Below are 14,261 nucleotides of genomic sequence, written 5' to 3'. Positions count from 1 at the left end.
TCCTTGAGCCAGCGCAAGTACTATGGCGAAAGACTAGTTCAAATAGCACCTTCACGAAGGAAAGAACAAGGTAATACAAGCACATATATTTACCTTTTGAGAACTATGTCCTGGAAAGCTGTATGGAACATATACCTGGAGGAGAATCTCCACGCCCAATGTACAACAGCAGCATCCCTGTGCCCCTCGATGGCGCGAAATGAGCTACCCTCGCGACGAGGAGGGAAGACTTGATGGTAGAGCCGACACATAACACTATTCAATCGATTAATTCACGTCAGTGTTTGAGGGATCGTCGCTTGATCTATATATAAATACGAGATGCCGTCGATCCATTAGTTTCCGAACGAGAGTCTTAGTGTGGTCTGAGCCAAGGGCCAGAAGCCAAATTTGGGAAACCAACACGATGCACATTATACCATCTCATGGCCACGCGGTGCTACTCGGCTTTAAAGCTATTAGTCGATGGATGACACTCGTATCTCCGCTCGTAATTGCACAATGCATCACGAGCAGAACAAGGACAACAAGGTTCCTAGTTTCAAGTAGGCTTTCTTTTCAGAATTGCGCCTGTGTTGATCGAAATTTCTTTTCGCGTCTATATTGGGCCGTATAACCCGACGACAATAGTGTTTCTCGGTTATATCGTTTAGATTCAGCTTTTGCGCGTGAGCTAAACGGTCTCGATCCACAAATCTCAGGTATCCTTGGAATTTATCATCAATGATGCATATGTGAGTCGCGCAGCTTAATAAAAGTAGTATCAAGATCTCGTATTCAGTGGACGGTACTTTTTCCTTAGCCTGTTGAATGATTTGATCAAACTCACCTGAGATAAGTCCTCGGCATAGGTTATGCGTCTACTACATGAAGCAAACGCCCTGTATTACTCGGGAGCATGTTGATATAGTCTAGCTCTGCAGAAGAATTTCTACTACCTCCCTCTGATCGGTGGTAGATAATGGTGAACAGTAGTTCACAAAAACGATTGAGAGTTTGTCAATACCTTTGGAAAGGAAATATGAGTGCATCTTTTTCAGCAGATGAATCTAACGGAGAATCTCCTTCGTTCTCACGATATCTACCAAGTGGACAATGTGACAATCACCATGGGGTTCGCAGTCTAATGCTTGGACAGTGTCGAGAAAACCTGCCGAACGACGATGGTATTACGGAGATGGCCCAATCCAGAATCATCTGGCCTGACGAGACTGAAAATTGCTGGAGCGATGCAGGAACTGCCGATGCAGTCCTTTCCCTGCTTCGTAAGGAGCCGGTCCAATCTCCTTCGGGTGACACTTCGAGAAGCAGCAGAGGTATCCTGGACCAAGCTTATCTGACTTGTACTGTCTGCCTTAACACCCTCGAGCTGGACTCATATCCGGAATCATCGATTACCGCAGGCTGCGACCACTCATCCATGCCCGGGACACACATATGCAAGAACTGTCTTCAGCGTAGCTTAGATGCACAATTCTCTTCTTCAAGGCTGAGCCCATTGACATGCCCTCTCTGTCAGCAACAATTATCTGACGAGGAAGTCCGATGGTGGGCTAGCAAAGAGACCTTCGAAGCTTACGACCACACGCGAACCTGGCAAATATTAGAAGAGGATGCCGAGTTCGTCATGTGTATTAGGCAAGACTGCGGATATGGGCAGCTACATGCCGGTGGTTTAGAAGACCCGATTGTCGTCTGTGGTTCATGCGGGACTCGAACGTGCTTCATACATCGGCATAGCGTCTGGCATGACGGGTTGACTTGTTCAGAGTATGAAGAGCTCATCCACCTCAGAAGTGTCAGTCACGAGGCACGTAGTGAGTTTCAGACGAGCTGTCAAATGTTTCCCGAGGTCCACGGACTGAAGCATAAGCCCGCAGATTGGTCCATCGAAGAGGACATGAGTACGCGAGCGATTTCCGAGACGGCAAGGGCTTGCCCTAGCTGTGATACGGCCACAGAGAGAACAGGGGGGTGTAAGCATATGACATGTACGTACATCGCTATTGAATAACATCATTGTGATACCAGGGTGACTGACGATTTTACCGGTAGGTGGATTATGCCAGCAGGAATGGTGTTGGGACTGCGGCATCCTTTGGCAGCAAGGACACTTCGACACCGAGTGTGTCCTGCCTTTGCGATGAATGAGTTGTATTTGATCAACTGCGATAAAGACCTTCTCCAGAGGGTCACATACCCAAATTTACCATTTTCTGCTAGAACCTGTTTGTGATCAGCTAATCGACAATTAGCCGGGACATCGGCTCAAGTTACATGACTTTCATTGGCTAGAATGATCACGAGCCCTAATTTCGTGATAGCTGTACATAAGCGTCATAGAAGCAGTAGAAATTTGTTCTTCAACCGAATAGATGCCAACGAACCTGTCGCCAAAGTTGAATAAAGCGTCACGCCTTCATTGAGTAACAGCGTCTGCTCTTGCCGCCGGCCATGAAGACGCCCTTCCAATCAGTGGCTCGGATGAAGCGTTGCAGGTGATGAGAAGCAAAAGTGTTGCATTAGCGTAGAAGCGCACTGCAGATTAGCACACTCCCCGGGAGCTATCATTGGCCGGGAGCTGTGATGAATAGTTTGGAGTCTCGCCACATACTTGCCGCTAAAAGACATGGCAACCATGCTTACCTCGATTAACTATGCTCAATGGTCGGAATTGGCCCAACATTCGGCTGCAACGTTCATGCCATTATCCCCGCATGATGCCGATGCAGCATCCAATAGCTGGTGAGAGAATGCAGGGAGCTGGGGAAGAGTTTGATAGTTCCATATGATGATCGATATTCCTTCCTGATCTCCTTACCCTTTTCTTTCCTCTATCGAGACCATCTGCTCCCGCGTCGATCAACTCCAATTGTTACGCGCTTTTCGTTAACGGGCGGTAGCCCTATCGTGCATATCCCAACCCAGCAAATGTGGCTTTAAATGCTTTCCACGGGTTTATTATATATAATACTTCGGTTCAGAGAGGAAGAGGGGAGGTGAGCCGAAAGGATACAGCACGGAGAATCGAATTCAGACCTCTTCTAATTTTCTTGGAACACACGAGAGCAGCTTTGATAATTTTTATACAAAAATCACTATCATTGAGGTTACGGAAATACAAGCCACGATGCTGCCAGAATGGCACTCAGTAGCTTCGTTGGTGAAGCGCATCTATATGCCGATTGTTGCCTCCACTACACCAGCGGAAATTGCTGAAATGCAGCAAGATGCCTGGTCTCAAGCCGGAAAATATGGACATGGCTGGGTTTACTTCTCCGTGGTGCTACTCGCTATCTCAACGATAGTCCGGTTCTATCACTTTTGGGGTGACAAAATCAGAATCGCACTGTATAAAGAGGATGCAGTTGCAACATCGCCATACATCGCCTCACCACAAGATGAATATGAGCTGCCAAGTGCTGCCACTGACAGCTCAACTGCGCACTTCTTCCCAGCTCGTGGCCCTCTACCTAGTATTGGTACCACAAAGCAACAGTCGTCAATTTCCACCATTGCACCACTAAACAACACCATTGCTTTCGTTCGATGGATCTTCTATAGACCCATTCCAGTGCTACGTCTAGGAAAACTATGTATTAGGTTTCCATCTCTGGGGGCAACCTCAATTATATTTGTGGCCTTAGTGTTCGTCATTCTTTATTCTTTTGTCCCGCAGCCCCTCTACTACTCTTCCATTTCAGTTGGATCTCCTCCACTGGCAATTCGTGCAGGCATGATCTCCGTGGCTATGATTCCCTGGATCATTGCGCTCAGTACTCGTGCCAACTTCATTAGTCTTTTAACTGGTGTTAGCCATGAGAGGCTTAATGTTCTTCATCGTTGGGCAGGCTACCTCTGCCTACTCCTAAGCCTGATCCATATGGTTCCGTTCTATGCTACTCCCATCTGGGAAAGTAAAAATTTCATGTACTATCAGAAATACTTTCCTCAAAATATCTACATCTATGGCACAGGCTGGGCGGCACTGGCACCTCTCATAGTTCTATGCCTTCATTCTCTGCCGGTACTCCGAGCTTGGATGTATGAGCTCTTCAAGCTTGTACACCTACCCCTTTCAGTCTTGTTTCTTGCCATGGTATTTTGGCACACAAAGAACTTCTTGGCATCATGGGATTACCTCTGGGCCACTGTTGCAATCTGGGTACTTTCCTACGCAGTTAGGCTGTTTTATGTCAATTGGAGCAACCCCTTGCGGCTATCCTTCTTGATTGGCGAAGAATGCGCCGTGACTTTCCTCCCACAGAATGCTATCAAAGTCACGGTTGCGACTCAGATGAAATGGAAACCAGGCCAATTCGTTTACCTTCGCATGCCAGGCATCTCCATCTTCGAACGTCATCCTTTCACAATTTCCTCGCTGTGTAGTGGCGATTTCCCGTCTGAATATGGCGAGCACTACCGCGATTTGTCTCTCGTTTTCCGACCCTTTGGCGGCTTTACCCGAAAAGTTTTCTTGAAGGCTTTCGAGTATGGCCCATACAAGACCTGGACAGCGTTCTTAGAGGGCCCGTACGGGGGGATGAAAAGAGACATGGCCGCCTTTGAGGATGTGGTCTTCTTCGCAGGCGGAAGTGGCATCACTGCAACTGCCAGTCACCTCTTGGACTTGATCAAGAAGATGCGAGACAGAAGAGCAGTGACCAAGTCGGTGCGGGTCATCTGGGCATTCAGAAACCCAGAGACCATCGAGTGGTTCAGAGAGGAACTGAGAATATGTAGAGACTTCGCGCCCCCCAACACAGTGCATTGTCATTTCTATCTCACGGGAGTCGACCAGCACAACCAGGACCAGCTGGTCCAAAATCAGTTCTACCAGGAGATGCTCAAGGAGAAGATGAACGACACAATCCAAGGCATGGATAAGCGTAACTCTGCGTTCATCCGCGAGGAAGCAGCCGGGGACCCGGAATTTGAAAAGGAGCTGCGGCGTGAGAATGAAGATGCCATTACTGCGCTTCCCCAGGCAGCATACATCCTACCGCGCATTAATACTAGCAGGCACTTTAACAATGCCGTTGACCCTAACTATCAGACTTCGCCGCAGTCTGTGGCCCAGAAGAGTCCGGCAGATTCTGCGCTCGACCTCGGCTCTTCTCGCTTATCCATGGCGTTTCCTAAACTAGCTACCCGGGTTACGTCCGTTCCACTGCAGAGAAGGAATGGCTGGCGACTTGATTACGCCCGTCCTGATATTCCGCAGGTGCTCAAGGACTACTCTCGGGCATTTGGTCGTCGTGCCTGTGTCTTTGTCTGTGGGCCTCCTAGTATGAGACTCGAAGTTTCGAATACCGTTGCCCAGCTTCAGCAGCAGGTTCTGACTGACTCGTCGAAGGACGAGATCTTCCTGCACGCTGAGAATTACAATGTCTGATAGATTTGGGTTATATGTTTTGTCTGAATGGTCTCGCGATTGCAGACATCACTCATCCCATTGGTGAAGCCCTAATGATCGTTTATGGACTGGAAGCGACATGCCGAACTTGTACAGTTGCATATTTGAACATAACTGTATATGAAAGTCATTTATTAAATAGCATCTTTGGATATACATGTTCCTTTCTCTATTCATGACTCTTATGTCTCTCGAAAACCAACTTCAAGATCGATACACATGCAATGTATACACTTCTAAGCAGGCAAATAAATAGAGGAAATCGAATAAGAGAGCTGTACATCTAAGACGCAACACTCGAAGGGTATCGTAACAGATGAGCAGAGATAATAACAAACGAAGGTCATCAGATATCGCAAAAATAAAATGGCAGAGTAAGCTCACGCTCGTTGAGGTTCGTAATCGGCCTTCCGCTTCCTATTCACGCCATCGTCAACCTCAAGAAGTCTAGAATCCGCAAAAGTCTGTACACCGTGATCTTCATGGTCTTCCCCGTCCTCCGCTTCGACCTTCTCCCAGTCCTCATCCTCCTCCGAGCTCTTCTTTCCATCTTCTGCTGACTGGCTCGACTCAGACTGGACATCGACCTTGGCAGAGCGATCCCTAGCATCGTCGTTCCATTGCAAAACGAGCTTGACAATCCTTGCCCCGGAAGGCCTCAACCGCCGATAGTAATTCTCCACAAGCTCATCCTCCACCTGGAATCCGCGCGCAATATACCATTTCAGACCCTCATCATTAGCCTCATGCACATGCGCTGTGACAGTGCGCACGTTGTAATGTCTCACTAGTTCCGAAACCCGGTAAGTAGACCGCTCACCAGCAGGCAAACAAGAAGGAGCAGAAGAGAAGAGCAACGAGTTAAGCAGGGAAGCTGCAATCCCGCAGCCTCGATATGGAGAAAGCAGATGAAGAGTCTGAATGTAGAGATTTGTCGGCCCGTGTGCATGAGATTTCTGGGCTTGGAGAAGCTCTGCGGTGGTCGGGGGGAGCCGTTCCAGTCGACACCGGATTCCCCCAATCACCTTGTCTGAACCCGTGGTTGCGCCTAGTGGAGAGGTGGGCGTGGGCGCGTAGGATGTGGATGGTGGCGCCGTGGCTACCGGGTGATCGTGGTAGATGGCCACGCGGGACACTGACGCGATCACGGGGTCTGTGATGGTCGCCGTGTAGAAGGAGTTTGGGTAGCGGATTGGGAGCAGCAAGCCCGTGATCCGGGTTAAAGAGGGTATGTGAGCAGTGCTAACGGGTTCTATGGTGACATGAGGGTGCGGGGTCTTGTACCCGGGTGCGATGGGATGGGGGTATGCGGGGGGCTGGAGGGAGGAGTCTTTGCCCGTTGGTGGTTTAGCGCTGTCTGCGATGTTGACGGAAGCTGTAGAATGAGTATATGCCAGCGAGGGAGGGTGTATAGGAGTTTTGGGGTGTCTGTTGTTGGAGGACGAGGAGGGTGGAGGGGAGAGTGGTGAAGTCGGCGCTTTCGACTGATGCGCTTTTGCGAAGAACTGGTATGCCATAGTAGGTGGAAGGGATCGTAGATATGTGCTATCCTGGTAAAGCTTCAGTGCGTTCTGCGCGTTAATCACTTATTTATCTCCTGGAAAAGACCAGTAGGGTTTGTAGTCACAGGAGGGGAGGTCGTACGGTCCGTATGATGGACGAAAACAGCGACAAGAACGCGGAGATGAGATAAGATAAGATGGGCCCGGTCGGAGAGACTTGAGCAAGTGAAAGGCCAGCGCAGAAGCCTCTCTCACACCTCCACTACTCACCAAGAAGGATACTTTGGACTAGACTGCCGAGTACTGTCGCATGTTATCAATATATTGAACGATCTATATTTTCTCTCTCTTATTATATATATACAGCCCTGTTTAATGTAAAATAGGTAAGTGGGTCCTCCTTGTGAGCTGCGTTGGTCATTCACTGATTCTCCCTACCGTGGTGTGTTACCCGCCCTAGGCTGAGAACCCTATATACTATCAATTGGCAGATGGATCTCAATTTCTGCTTCCTCTCGGTGTTACTCTTCTGATTCTTGACATTCGATTGAGCCTGTCGTGACGCTCCTTTCACATTTCATTCAATCCGGAGCAAGTCGGGTTGTCTTACGACCTCGACTTTCTTTTGTCCTCTGCACGATCGTCTTGCTCCGAGTTGATATCTGCCGTTTTATACTACGCAACAGTACATGGAGCTGCTGTGATAGATTCAAGGGATATCGGAACGGCAACGCGATCATTTTGAACGGCTGTCTTGGGCAGCAAATACGTATCTCGCAAATTGAGGTGGGTTCCATAAAGTCAGCGATCTACACCCATTACTTCATGTGATTATTAGAAACAAGCACAAGTGTCGCGTATAAGTCATTGCCCTTGTTTTATGTGGTGTTTCTTTCGACAATAAGGTGCCTTAACAGCTGGGTTCTATGACACTTCGTCCTCTTGATGCCCGCCACCAAAGCTCCGCGCTTCTCTCAGCCATCTCACATATTCATGCATCTAGTCCTTTTACATTTACTTTCCAATCTAGTTTCTGACTCTACAATCTTACAATATAGGCTTCTTCAAAATGGGGGAATCAAACGGAACAGAACAGCAGGAAAGCTCCTTTCCCTCTGGGACTATTGCGAAGCTGGTGTGTTGCTTATATTAGCTCTGCATCCCCATTTTCCTGGCTAGAACGATTAAGTCAGGGAAAAAACAAGTTCAAGTTACTGACAAAACCATCTAGACTTGCGATATACTCAATAACACGTTCTACAACATCATCCATGACATCGTTTCCAAAGTCCATCGCGACGAAAAGGTCGCTAGGATGCGTTCCGCTGTGACAATGGCTAGACAGAAAGCTGAGGAAGAAGCAGGCAGGCGCCGAGAGGAGGCAGGCGCCAAGCCAACCGCGTTAAAACCGGGTGAAGACTTTGAAGAACTCAAAAACATTCGTGTAGAGACTGAGGGGGCTATCTTCGAAGATGGGAAGGTCTATCTCAAGGGAAACCCCCTTCAGACTACCAAAGAAATTATCTGCCCCGACTGCCGATTACCTCGTCTGCTCTATCCTTTGACCGGGGTTGGAGCCCGTCCTCCCCCGGATCCATATCGAGAATATTGCCAAAAACAACCGATGATCAACAAACCAGGACATGACGTCCATGGGAATCCGTTCGCTACAGACAAGTTAAATCCCAAGAAGAAGAAACAGACAAATACTTCGAATACGCCAGCATCAAGCCCGCCTACAACGCCAGATGGCTCCTTTAAGCAAGCAGCTCCGGAGAAGGTGTCGTTCCCGACGGTCAAATGCCCTAATTGCCCAAGGTACTTTGTTGTGACGCGAGTTGCACAGCACTTAGATCGTTGTCTCGGTCTGTCAGGTCGGCAAACCAATCGAAACAAAACGCCCATGGAGAACGGCGCCAGCACTCCGAGTTCTGCTCCACCTAAGCGTCCATTAGATGAGGATACCCCATCGACTATAACGAAGAAGAAAAAAATTGGAGCCCCCAAAAAATTATCAGGGAAAAAGCCGCCGCCAGCTCCCAGTAGCAAACTTAAGAATGGCGTGACACCCGACATGGCGGCAGCCGCGGATGCTGCAGCCGCCGGTGACGGCGATGTTAAAAGCGAGGCAAATGGCGACAACTGATAGTCACTTCTTCTTCCTTTTCTTTGTTTAATTCTGGCTTCTACATTTCTTCTCGTGGGCATACAGGTGTGTCTGCATTGGGGACGGGGTTTTGGACATAAGTCTCTTTTAACGATCTGACGTAAATACTCGGCATCCAAGGCGTCAACAGGACTTACTATAGTATTATTAGTCGAAAAGTCTGGGACATCTCGGCATCATTATTTTTCTCTCCTTATTCTCCCTATTCTTTCATTTGTTATGGCTACATTGAATCATAATCCCTTCGTTTGCTTTTTTTCTTTTTTGCTCAAGGGATAGATGATCATGTGGTTGTGTGTACAATAGGTTTAGCTTGATGTTCTATTCAAAGGTTTTGCATTCTTTCAATGAATACAGTAGTTATTTGGACTAGATTCTATCGTTTTTAAAACCCCAGGGGCTTAGCGATAAGATAGTTTTGATGCGGTGCCGAGTATATAATTCTTGCCTGATAAACCAGGCGACTATCTCTATATGACTCCAAGATAGCTCCTCCACTCCCCACTAACTACTATCTCAGTCAGCCAAAGAGGGCCGTATCCACCACTCTCCTTCTTCTCACATACACCCCATAACCTCTTTCCATAACGCTATCTAATCATGGCCAACCCCAGCCTCATCTCCTGGGGTGTTTCCCGCGTCTCCCAAATCCTCCCACTAGACGAAGAGTCACTCACACAGATCATCACCTACGCCGCCAGCCTATCGAAAGAAGAAGGAGCCGATCATCTCAAAAACCTACTCGGCGATTCCCCCGCCGCCTTCGAATTCATATCCGCTTTCAGTTCGCGACGAGAACCCGCCCCCCAACGCCCAACAGCTCCCGATGCATCCTCATCCACAACGGCTTCCACCCGAACGGGGCCAAAGAAGGGCAAGAAATCCAAACCACCCCTCCACAGCACTGGACCGCCACGCCGGCCCGATAACTTCGGCGATGTCACAGGCGGATACAAAAAGGCCGACCTAGAAGAAGACTACATGGCACCAGCGCCCAGAAGCAAACAGGAAGCTGCAGGCAGCGCACGGAGAATCGGACAGGGACTGGATACGAGTGCATCACATCTCTCTGTCGAAGACTCATCGACGACCTCGTCGCGCGCACACTCGCCCGTGAAACTACCCACAAGCAAACCACCGCCCTCCGCCGCAGGACCGGTTCTCTCAGACCTTCTCCCGAACGTTAAGTCCAAGGCTGCGAAGCCTTCCTCACGACCCAGCAACACCGCTACGAATCAGCCCAAAGGCTCCCTAACAACAACTAACATCTCAGATCTAACGGCTGCCATTGCTGCACTGGAGGTCTCTACAAATCCGACTCTGGGTAACGAGACTCGGAAATGCTCCTGTTCTGCTACGATCCATCCGCTTTTCGCCCCCGCCCCGAATTGTCTTAACTGTGGGAAGATTATCTGCTCCCTGGAAGGGTTGCAGCCGTGTTCGTTCTGCGGAACACCATTGCTATCGAATGAGGAGGTTCAGAGTATGATCCGGGAACTACGGGCAGAAAGAGGCCAGGAGAAGATGCGCGCGCATAATGAGAGTATGCACCGCGAGGGTGGACCGGGCTTAGGACCGAGCCAGGGTTCTTCGGCCTCTCAGTCATCTAGTATGAACGCTGCCATGGCTCACCGGGATAAACTTCTCCAGTTCCAGGCACAGAATGCCAAGCGGACGCGTGTTGTTGATGAGGCAGCTGATTTCGAGACTCCGAATGTTGCGTCGACGCTGTGGATGAGCCCTGCGCAGCGGGCTCTGGCGCTAAAGAAGCAGCAGCGGATATTGCGCGAGATGGAGGAAAAGGCCCGTCCGGAATGGGAGAAGAAGAGGACCATCATGAGTTTAGATATCAAGGGTGGCAGGGTCACTCGTGTGTATCAGTCTGCCGGAGCCGGTTCTGCGGAGCCGAGTCCCTCTGCGGAAGAAGAACCCGAGCTTGAGCCCGATGTGCCCGATGAAACTACGAAGCCAAACCGTGGCGATGCCTTCAGCCGGAACCCACTTCTTGCGGCTGGTGGATTGATGCGACCTGTATGGAAAAATTCAGAGGGAAAACCGGTTGAAGGGAGAGCTCAAAAGGAGCGCAAACAGACATGGCGACGTGTCCAGGATGATAATGACGACAATGAGCAATGGATTCTCGACGGTGGCTTACATGGATACTCCTAGTTTTGACTGAGATTTGATTACCGCAAGGCATGCTCGTACAAGACACGGACACAGTCAGCTTACAGCTATGTATCGCCTTTCTCGAAGACCAGAATCTACTGCGCATTTAGACCATAAAACAATCACGAGGAAGTGCAGCGCACAACCCCCCATTTAGTTAATGACACCCCTAGGGCCAACGAATTCCCATTTGTCGGTGAATATAACAGCTCAGTTAATATGTGGGACCGAAGAAAATATCGGATAGAAGCGGTCCTCAAGAGATCATACATAGCTCCGGCTCCAGGTCTGAAATCGCACTGTCAGATAGATAGTGCCCTACTAGGTAGATAAATTCGAAAAGCCATCAAACAGGCTAAAATCACCACCACCATACATAGCAGCTCTACATGTGCACAAAATGTAGTATATCAACCAACTAAGTAGAAGACAAACCAAACAAATCCCAAGATAATAATACAAAAACAATCAACCACTGAAAACCCAACTATTAAGGTTATCGCTCCAATCCTCTCTACATATCCACGGTTCTTCGATTAAACCCACGAATACTTGCAATCGACGCAACCGCCACTTTCTTACAGAATCTTACATACGTATGACACCCTATCCCTTTTTCCAACATAAGGAAGTCCCGGTGCTAACCGAACCCAGTGAGAGGTATATAATCTGGGCCAGAAGGAAAGGGAACAAGGACCGCATACGGATCCAAGGAAACAATTCAACCAGTTGATTCTGGTCATATTACCAAGCTCCGATAGTATTTCTACAGACCGTTTGCGGGGAACCGGGGTTCGGTTGGACTCGGCTATTTGCGGTCTTTCGGACACAGAAACCACATCCCATCTCTAGGCTCGGAGGGTTGCAATATGTTCATTCAGGAGGTTTGGAAGACGCTCTCGATTGAGGGGGTAGTTACTGGAGTGGTTGGGCTGTTGGGTGTGCTGGTGGGTATCTCATTTTCTTCTCTCTCTATTTCTATGGTGGTTTTCGTTGAAGTACGTCATCCGGAAGCTTACCGTACTGTTCGCAGTGTTGTGCCTATGTCACTTACAACCGCCTTTTCCACCCCCTTCGGAGGTTTAATGGTCCGTTCCTTGCATCTATCACACCCTGGGTTCAGTTGTATCATGGCCTCAAGGGGGACCGACACCTTTGGCTTCACAGTCTGCATCAACAGTATGGAACGCATGTCCGTGTCGCGCCCAATTTCATCTCTATCAACTCCGCGCAGGGCCTGCATGATATCTATGGTCACGGAAAGAAGTTGAAGAAGGCCAATTTCTACAATGGGTTCACTGCCATCAAGGGCGTGTATAATACCCACAATGTGATCGATAAGACGGTGCATGGTCGGAAGAGGCGCGTATTGAGCCAGGCTTTCTCTGACCAAGCTCTCAAGAGCATGGAGGACGTGATGCTGCTGCATGTCCGACAGCTCTGCACAGGTCTGACAGGTCAGCAGACAAACGGAAACAAAGAAGGAGTTCAGAAGACGGTTGTCCAGAACATGGGAGATTGGTTCAGTTACCTCACGTACGACGTCATGGGTGAACTTTGCTTCGGGAAGAGCTTCGATATGTTGGTTGAAAGCAGCCGCAGAAAGATGATCCAGCTTGTAGACCGCGCCGCCAACCGTCATTATATAGTGAGTATCACAATTCGGAATCCATTGAACGTGGCTGTTCTAACCAGTCAACAGTGTGGTCTGTGGATGCCCCTTGATACTTGGCACTTGGACCAAATCGTCATTCACAGGTTGACCAACGACCGATGGAACTTCATCATGAACTCTCGGGTTGAAGCCAACAAGCGCGCCCAGGAACGTACCCAGGCGGGCCACGATTCCAAGAAGGACTTCTTCTACTATCTGCTCAACGCCAAAGATCCCGAGACAGGCAAGGGCCTGACAACTCCCGAGCTCTGGGGCGAGGCCAACGTCCTCATGATCGCGGGCAGTGACACGACCTCCACCACGCTCGCCGCAACCATCTTCTATCTGGTCCGCAACTCGCGCGTCATGGAGCTGCTGAAGAAGGAAGTCCGTGAGAGCTTCAGTTCAGTCGAGGAGATTGTCACCGGCGCCAAATTAAACGACCTTATTTATCTGAAAGCCTGCATTGACGAAGCGCTGCGCTTGGCACCTGCAGTTCCAGGAGCTATCCCGCGCGAAGTGATGGAGGGCGGCGCCGTCGTGGACGGGGCCTTTTTGCCCGCCGGCACGGACTGTGGGACCCCGACGTACTCTATACACCGACAGCCCCAGTACTACCGCAGACCTGAAGCCTACATTCCAGAGAGATGGATCGAGGGCGCAACATGCGTGACCACCGAAGAAAAGTGGCAGAGCAGCAAGGAAGATGTTGAGGCTGCCCGCCGAGCATTCTGCCCGTTCAGCATTGGACCCCGTGGATGCATTGGCAAGGGTATGGCATTCATGGAGATGCGACTGACAATTGCTCGATTAATGTTCCTGTTCGACATGGAGTTAGCAGACCGAAAGGGAGAAGATGAGCATGGCCACCTGGCACTAGTGGATCATTTCACCAGCGCTAAGCAGGGTCCAAATGTAATTGTCCGCCGGAGGAATCTAACCGTCTAGGCTGAATGATTCAAAATTTTTCAACGTGTCCCGTCCTCCATAATGAAGTCGATTTATGTACAGCGCCATTTCAATTCAAATGATTATCAACAATAGTCCCACCCCAACTAGTTATCCAGTATTAACAACAAAAAAACCCCCAAGCAACTAAAGAAACAACATCCAATTATCTAAGTAATCCAACATGTCAAACGCCAAGCACAACTCCGGAATGCCATTACATTAAATTTCCAAACACAACAATCAGGACACGTGCCCAACACGTGCAACAAGCCCAAAAGGGCAAATTAAACAACTCCTTGACTCTCCATTTAATAGCAATGAAACCCTTCAAACAAAAGAGAAAAGAAATACCAAACCCCTCCCAACCACACATATAATCATAATCCTCCCTCCTCAGTCTCC

The 14,261-nt window shown here is 49.2% G+C and overlaps 6 protein-coding genes across 6 annotated transcripts; 5 read left to right on the top strand and 1 right to left on the bottom strand.

Moving 5' to 3' along the window:
• Positions 1-425: 425 nt before the first annotated feature.
• On the top strand, positions 426-2,359 carry BDW43DRAFT_292885 (BRcat and Rcat domain-containing protein; the record flags this gene model as incomplete). The annotated part of the gene is made up of 3 exons (XM_032043768.1): positions 426-747; positions 830-944; positions 1,007-2,359. A coding segment is annotated over exon 3 (989 nt), but the record flags the coding sequence as incomplete, so codon positions are not given.
• Positions 2,360-2,715: 356 nt separating this feature from the next.
• BDW43DRAFT_323463 (putative metalloreductase transmembrane component) lies at positions 2,716-5,596 on the top strand. Its single transcript, XM_032049751.1, has one exon. The coding sequence runs from the start codon at positions 3,131-3,133 to the stop codon at positions 5,393-5,395; it is 2,265 nt and encodes a 754-aa protein (XP_031894678.1). The 5' UTR covers positions 2,716-3,130; the 3' UTR covers positions 5,396-5,596.
• BDW43DRAFT_235026 (uncharacterized protein) lies at positions 5,596-7,178 on the bottom strand. Its single transcript, XM_032039583.1, has one exon. It carries the CDS (start codon positions 6,931-6,933, stop codon positions 5,797-5,799), a length of 1,137 nt encoding a protein of 378 aa, XP_031894677.1. The 5' UTR covers positions 6,934-7,178; the 3' UTR covers positions 5,596-5,796.
• Positions 7,179-7,851: 673 nt separating this feature from the next.
• Positions 7,852-9,433, top strand: BDW43DRAFT_235032 (SGF11 family protein). The gene is made up of 2 exons (XM_032039584.1): positions 7,852-8,053; positions 8,150-9,433. The coding sequence occupies exons 1-2, from the start codon at positions 7,988-7,990 to the stop codon at positions 9,062-9,064; spliced, it is 981 nt and encodes a 326-aa protein (XP_031894676.1). The 5' UTR covers positions 7,852-7,987; the 3' UTR covers positions 9,065-9,433.
• Positions 9,434-9,490: 57 nt separating this feature from the next.
• On the top strand, positions 9,491-11,533 carry BDW43DRAFT_292875 (C2HC5-type zinc finger protein). Its single transcript, XM_032043767.1, has one exon. The coding sequence runs from the start codon at positions 9,686-9,688 to the stop codon at positions 11,252-11,254; it is 1,569 nt and encodes a 522-aa protein (XP_031894675.1). The 5' UTR covers positions 9,491-9,685; the 3' UTR covers positions 11,255-11,533.
• A 435-nt stretch (positions 11,534-11,968) lies between these two features.
• On the top strand, positions 11,969-14,193 carry BDW43DRAFT_292874 (cytochrome P450). Its single transcript, XM_032043766.1, has 2 exons — positions 11,969-12,201; positions 12,288-14,193. Exons 1-2 carry the CDS (start codon positions 12,124-12,126, stop codon positions 13,854-13,856), a joined length of 1,647 nt encoding a protein of 548 aa, XP_031894674.1. The 5' UTR covers positions 11,969-12,123; the 3' UTR covers positions 13,857-14,193.
• The last annotated feature ends 68 nt before the right edge of the window (positions 14,194-14,261 follow it).

This window comes from Aspergillus alliaceus (assembly GCF_009176365.1).
Source record: "Aspergillus alliaceus strain CBS 536.65 unplaced genomic scaffold BDW43scaffold_75, whole genome shotgun sequence".
Taxonomy (NCBI): Eukaryota; Fungi; Ascomycota; class Eurotiomycetes; order Eurotiales; family Aspergillaceae; genus Aspergillus; species Aspergillus alliaceus.
The sequence above is the reverse complement of the archived record's forward strand: the minus strand, read 5'-3'. Positions and strand labels throughout refer to the sequence as shown.

Coding starts and splice junctions, on each gene's coding strand:
- BDW43DRAFT_292874 (XM_032043766.1), top strand. CDS start 12,124: ATGTTCATTCAGGAGGTTTGGAAGACGCTCTCGATTGAGGGGGTAGTT. Junction 12,202..12,287: donor TTGGGCTGTTGGGTGTGCTG/GTGGGTATCTCA, acceptor TACTGTTCGCAG/TGTTGTGCCTATGTCACTTA.
- BDW43DRAFT_323463 (XM_032049751.1), top strand. CDS start 3,131: ATGCTGCCAGAATGGCACTCAGTAGCTTCGTTGGTGAAGCGCATCTAT.
- BDW43DRAFT_235026 (XM_032039583.1), bottom strand. CDS start 6,933: ATGGCATACCAGTTCTTCGCAAAAGCGCATCAGTCGAAAGCGCCGACT.
- BDW43DRAFT_235032 (XM_032039584.1), top strand. CDS start 7,988: ATGGGGGAATCAAACGGAACAGAACAGCAGGAAAGCTCCTTTCCCTCT. Junction 8,054..8,149: donor CTGGGACTATTGCGAAGCTG/GTGTGTTGCTTA, acceptor AAAACCATCTAG/ACTTGCGATATACTCAATAA.
- BDW43DRAFT_292875 (XM_032043767.1), top strand. CDS start 9,686: ATGGCCAACCCCAGCCTCATCTCCTGGGGTGTTTCCCGCGTCTCCCAA.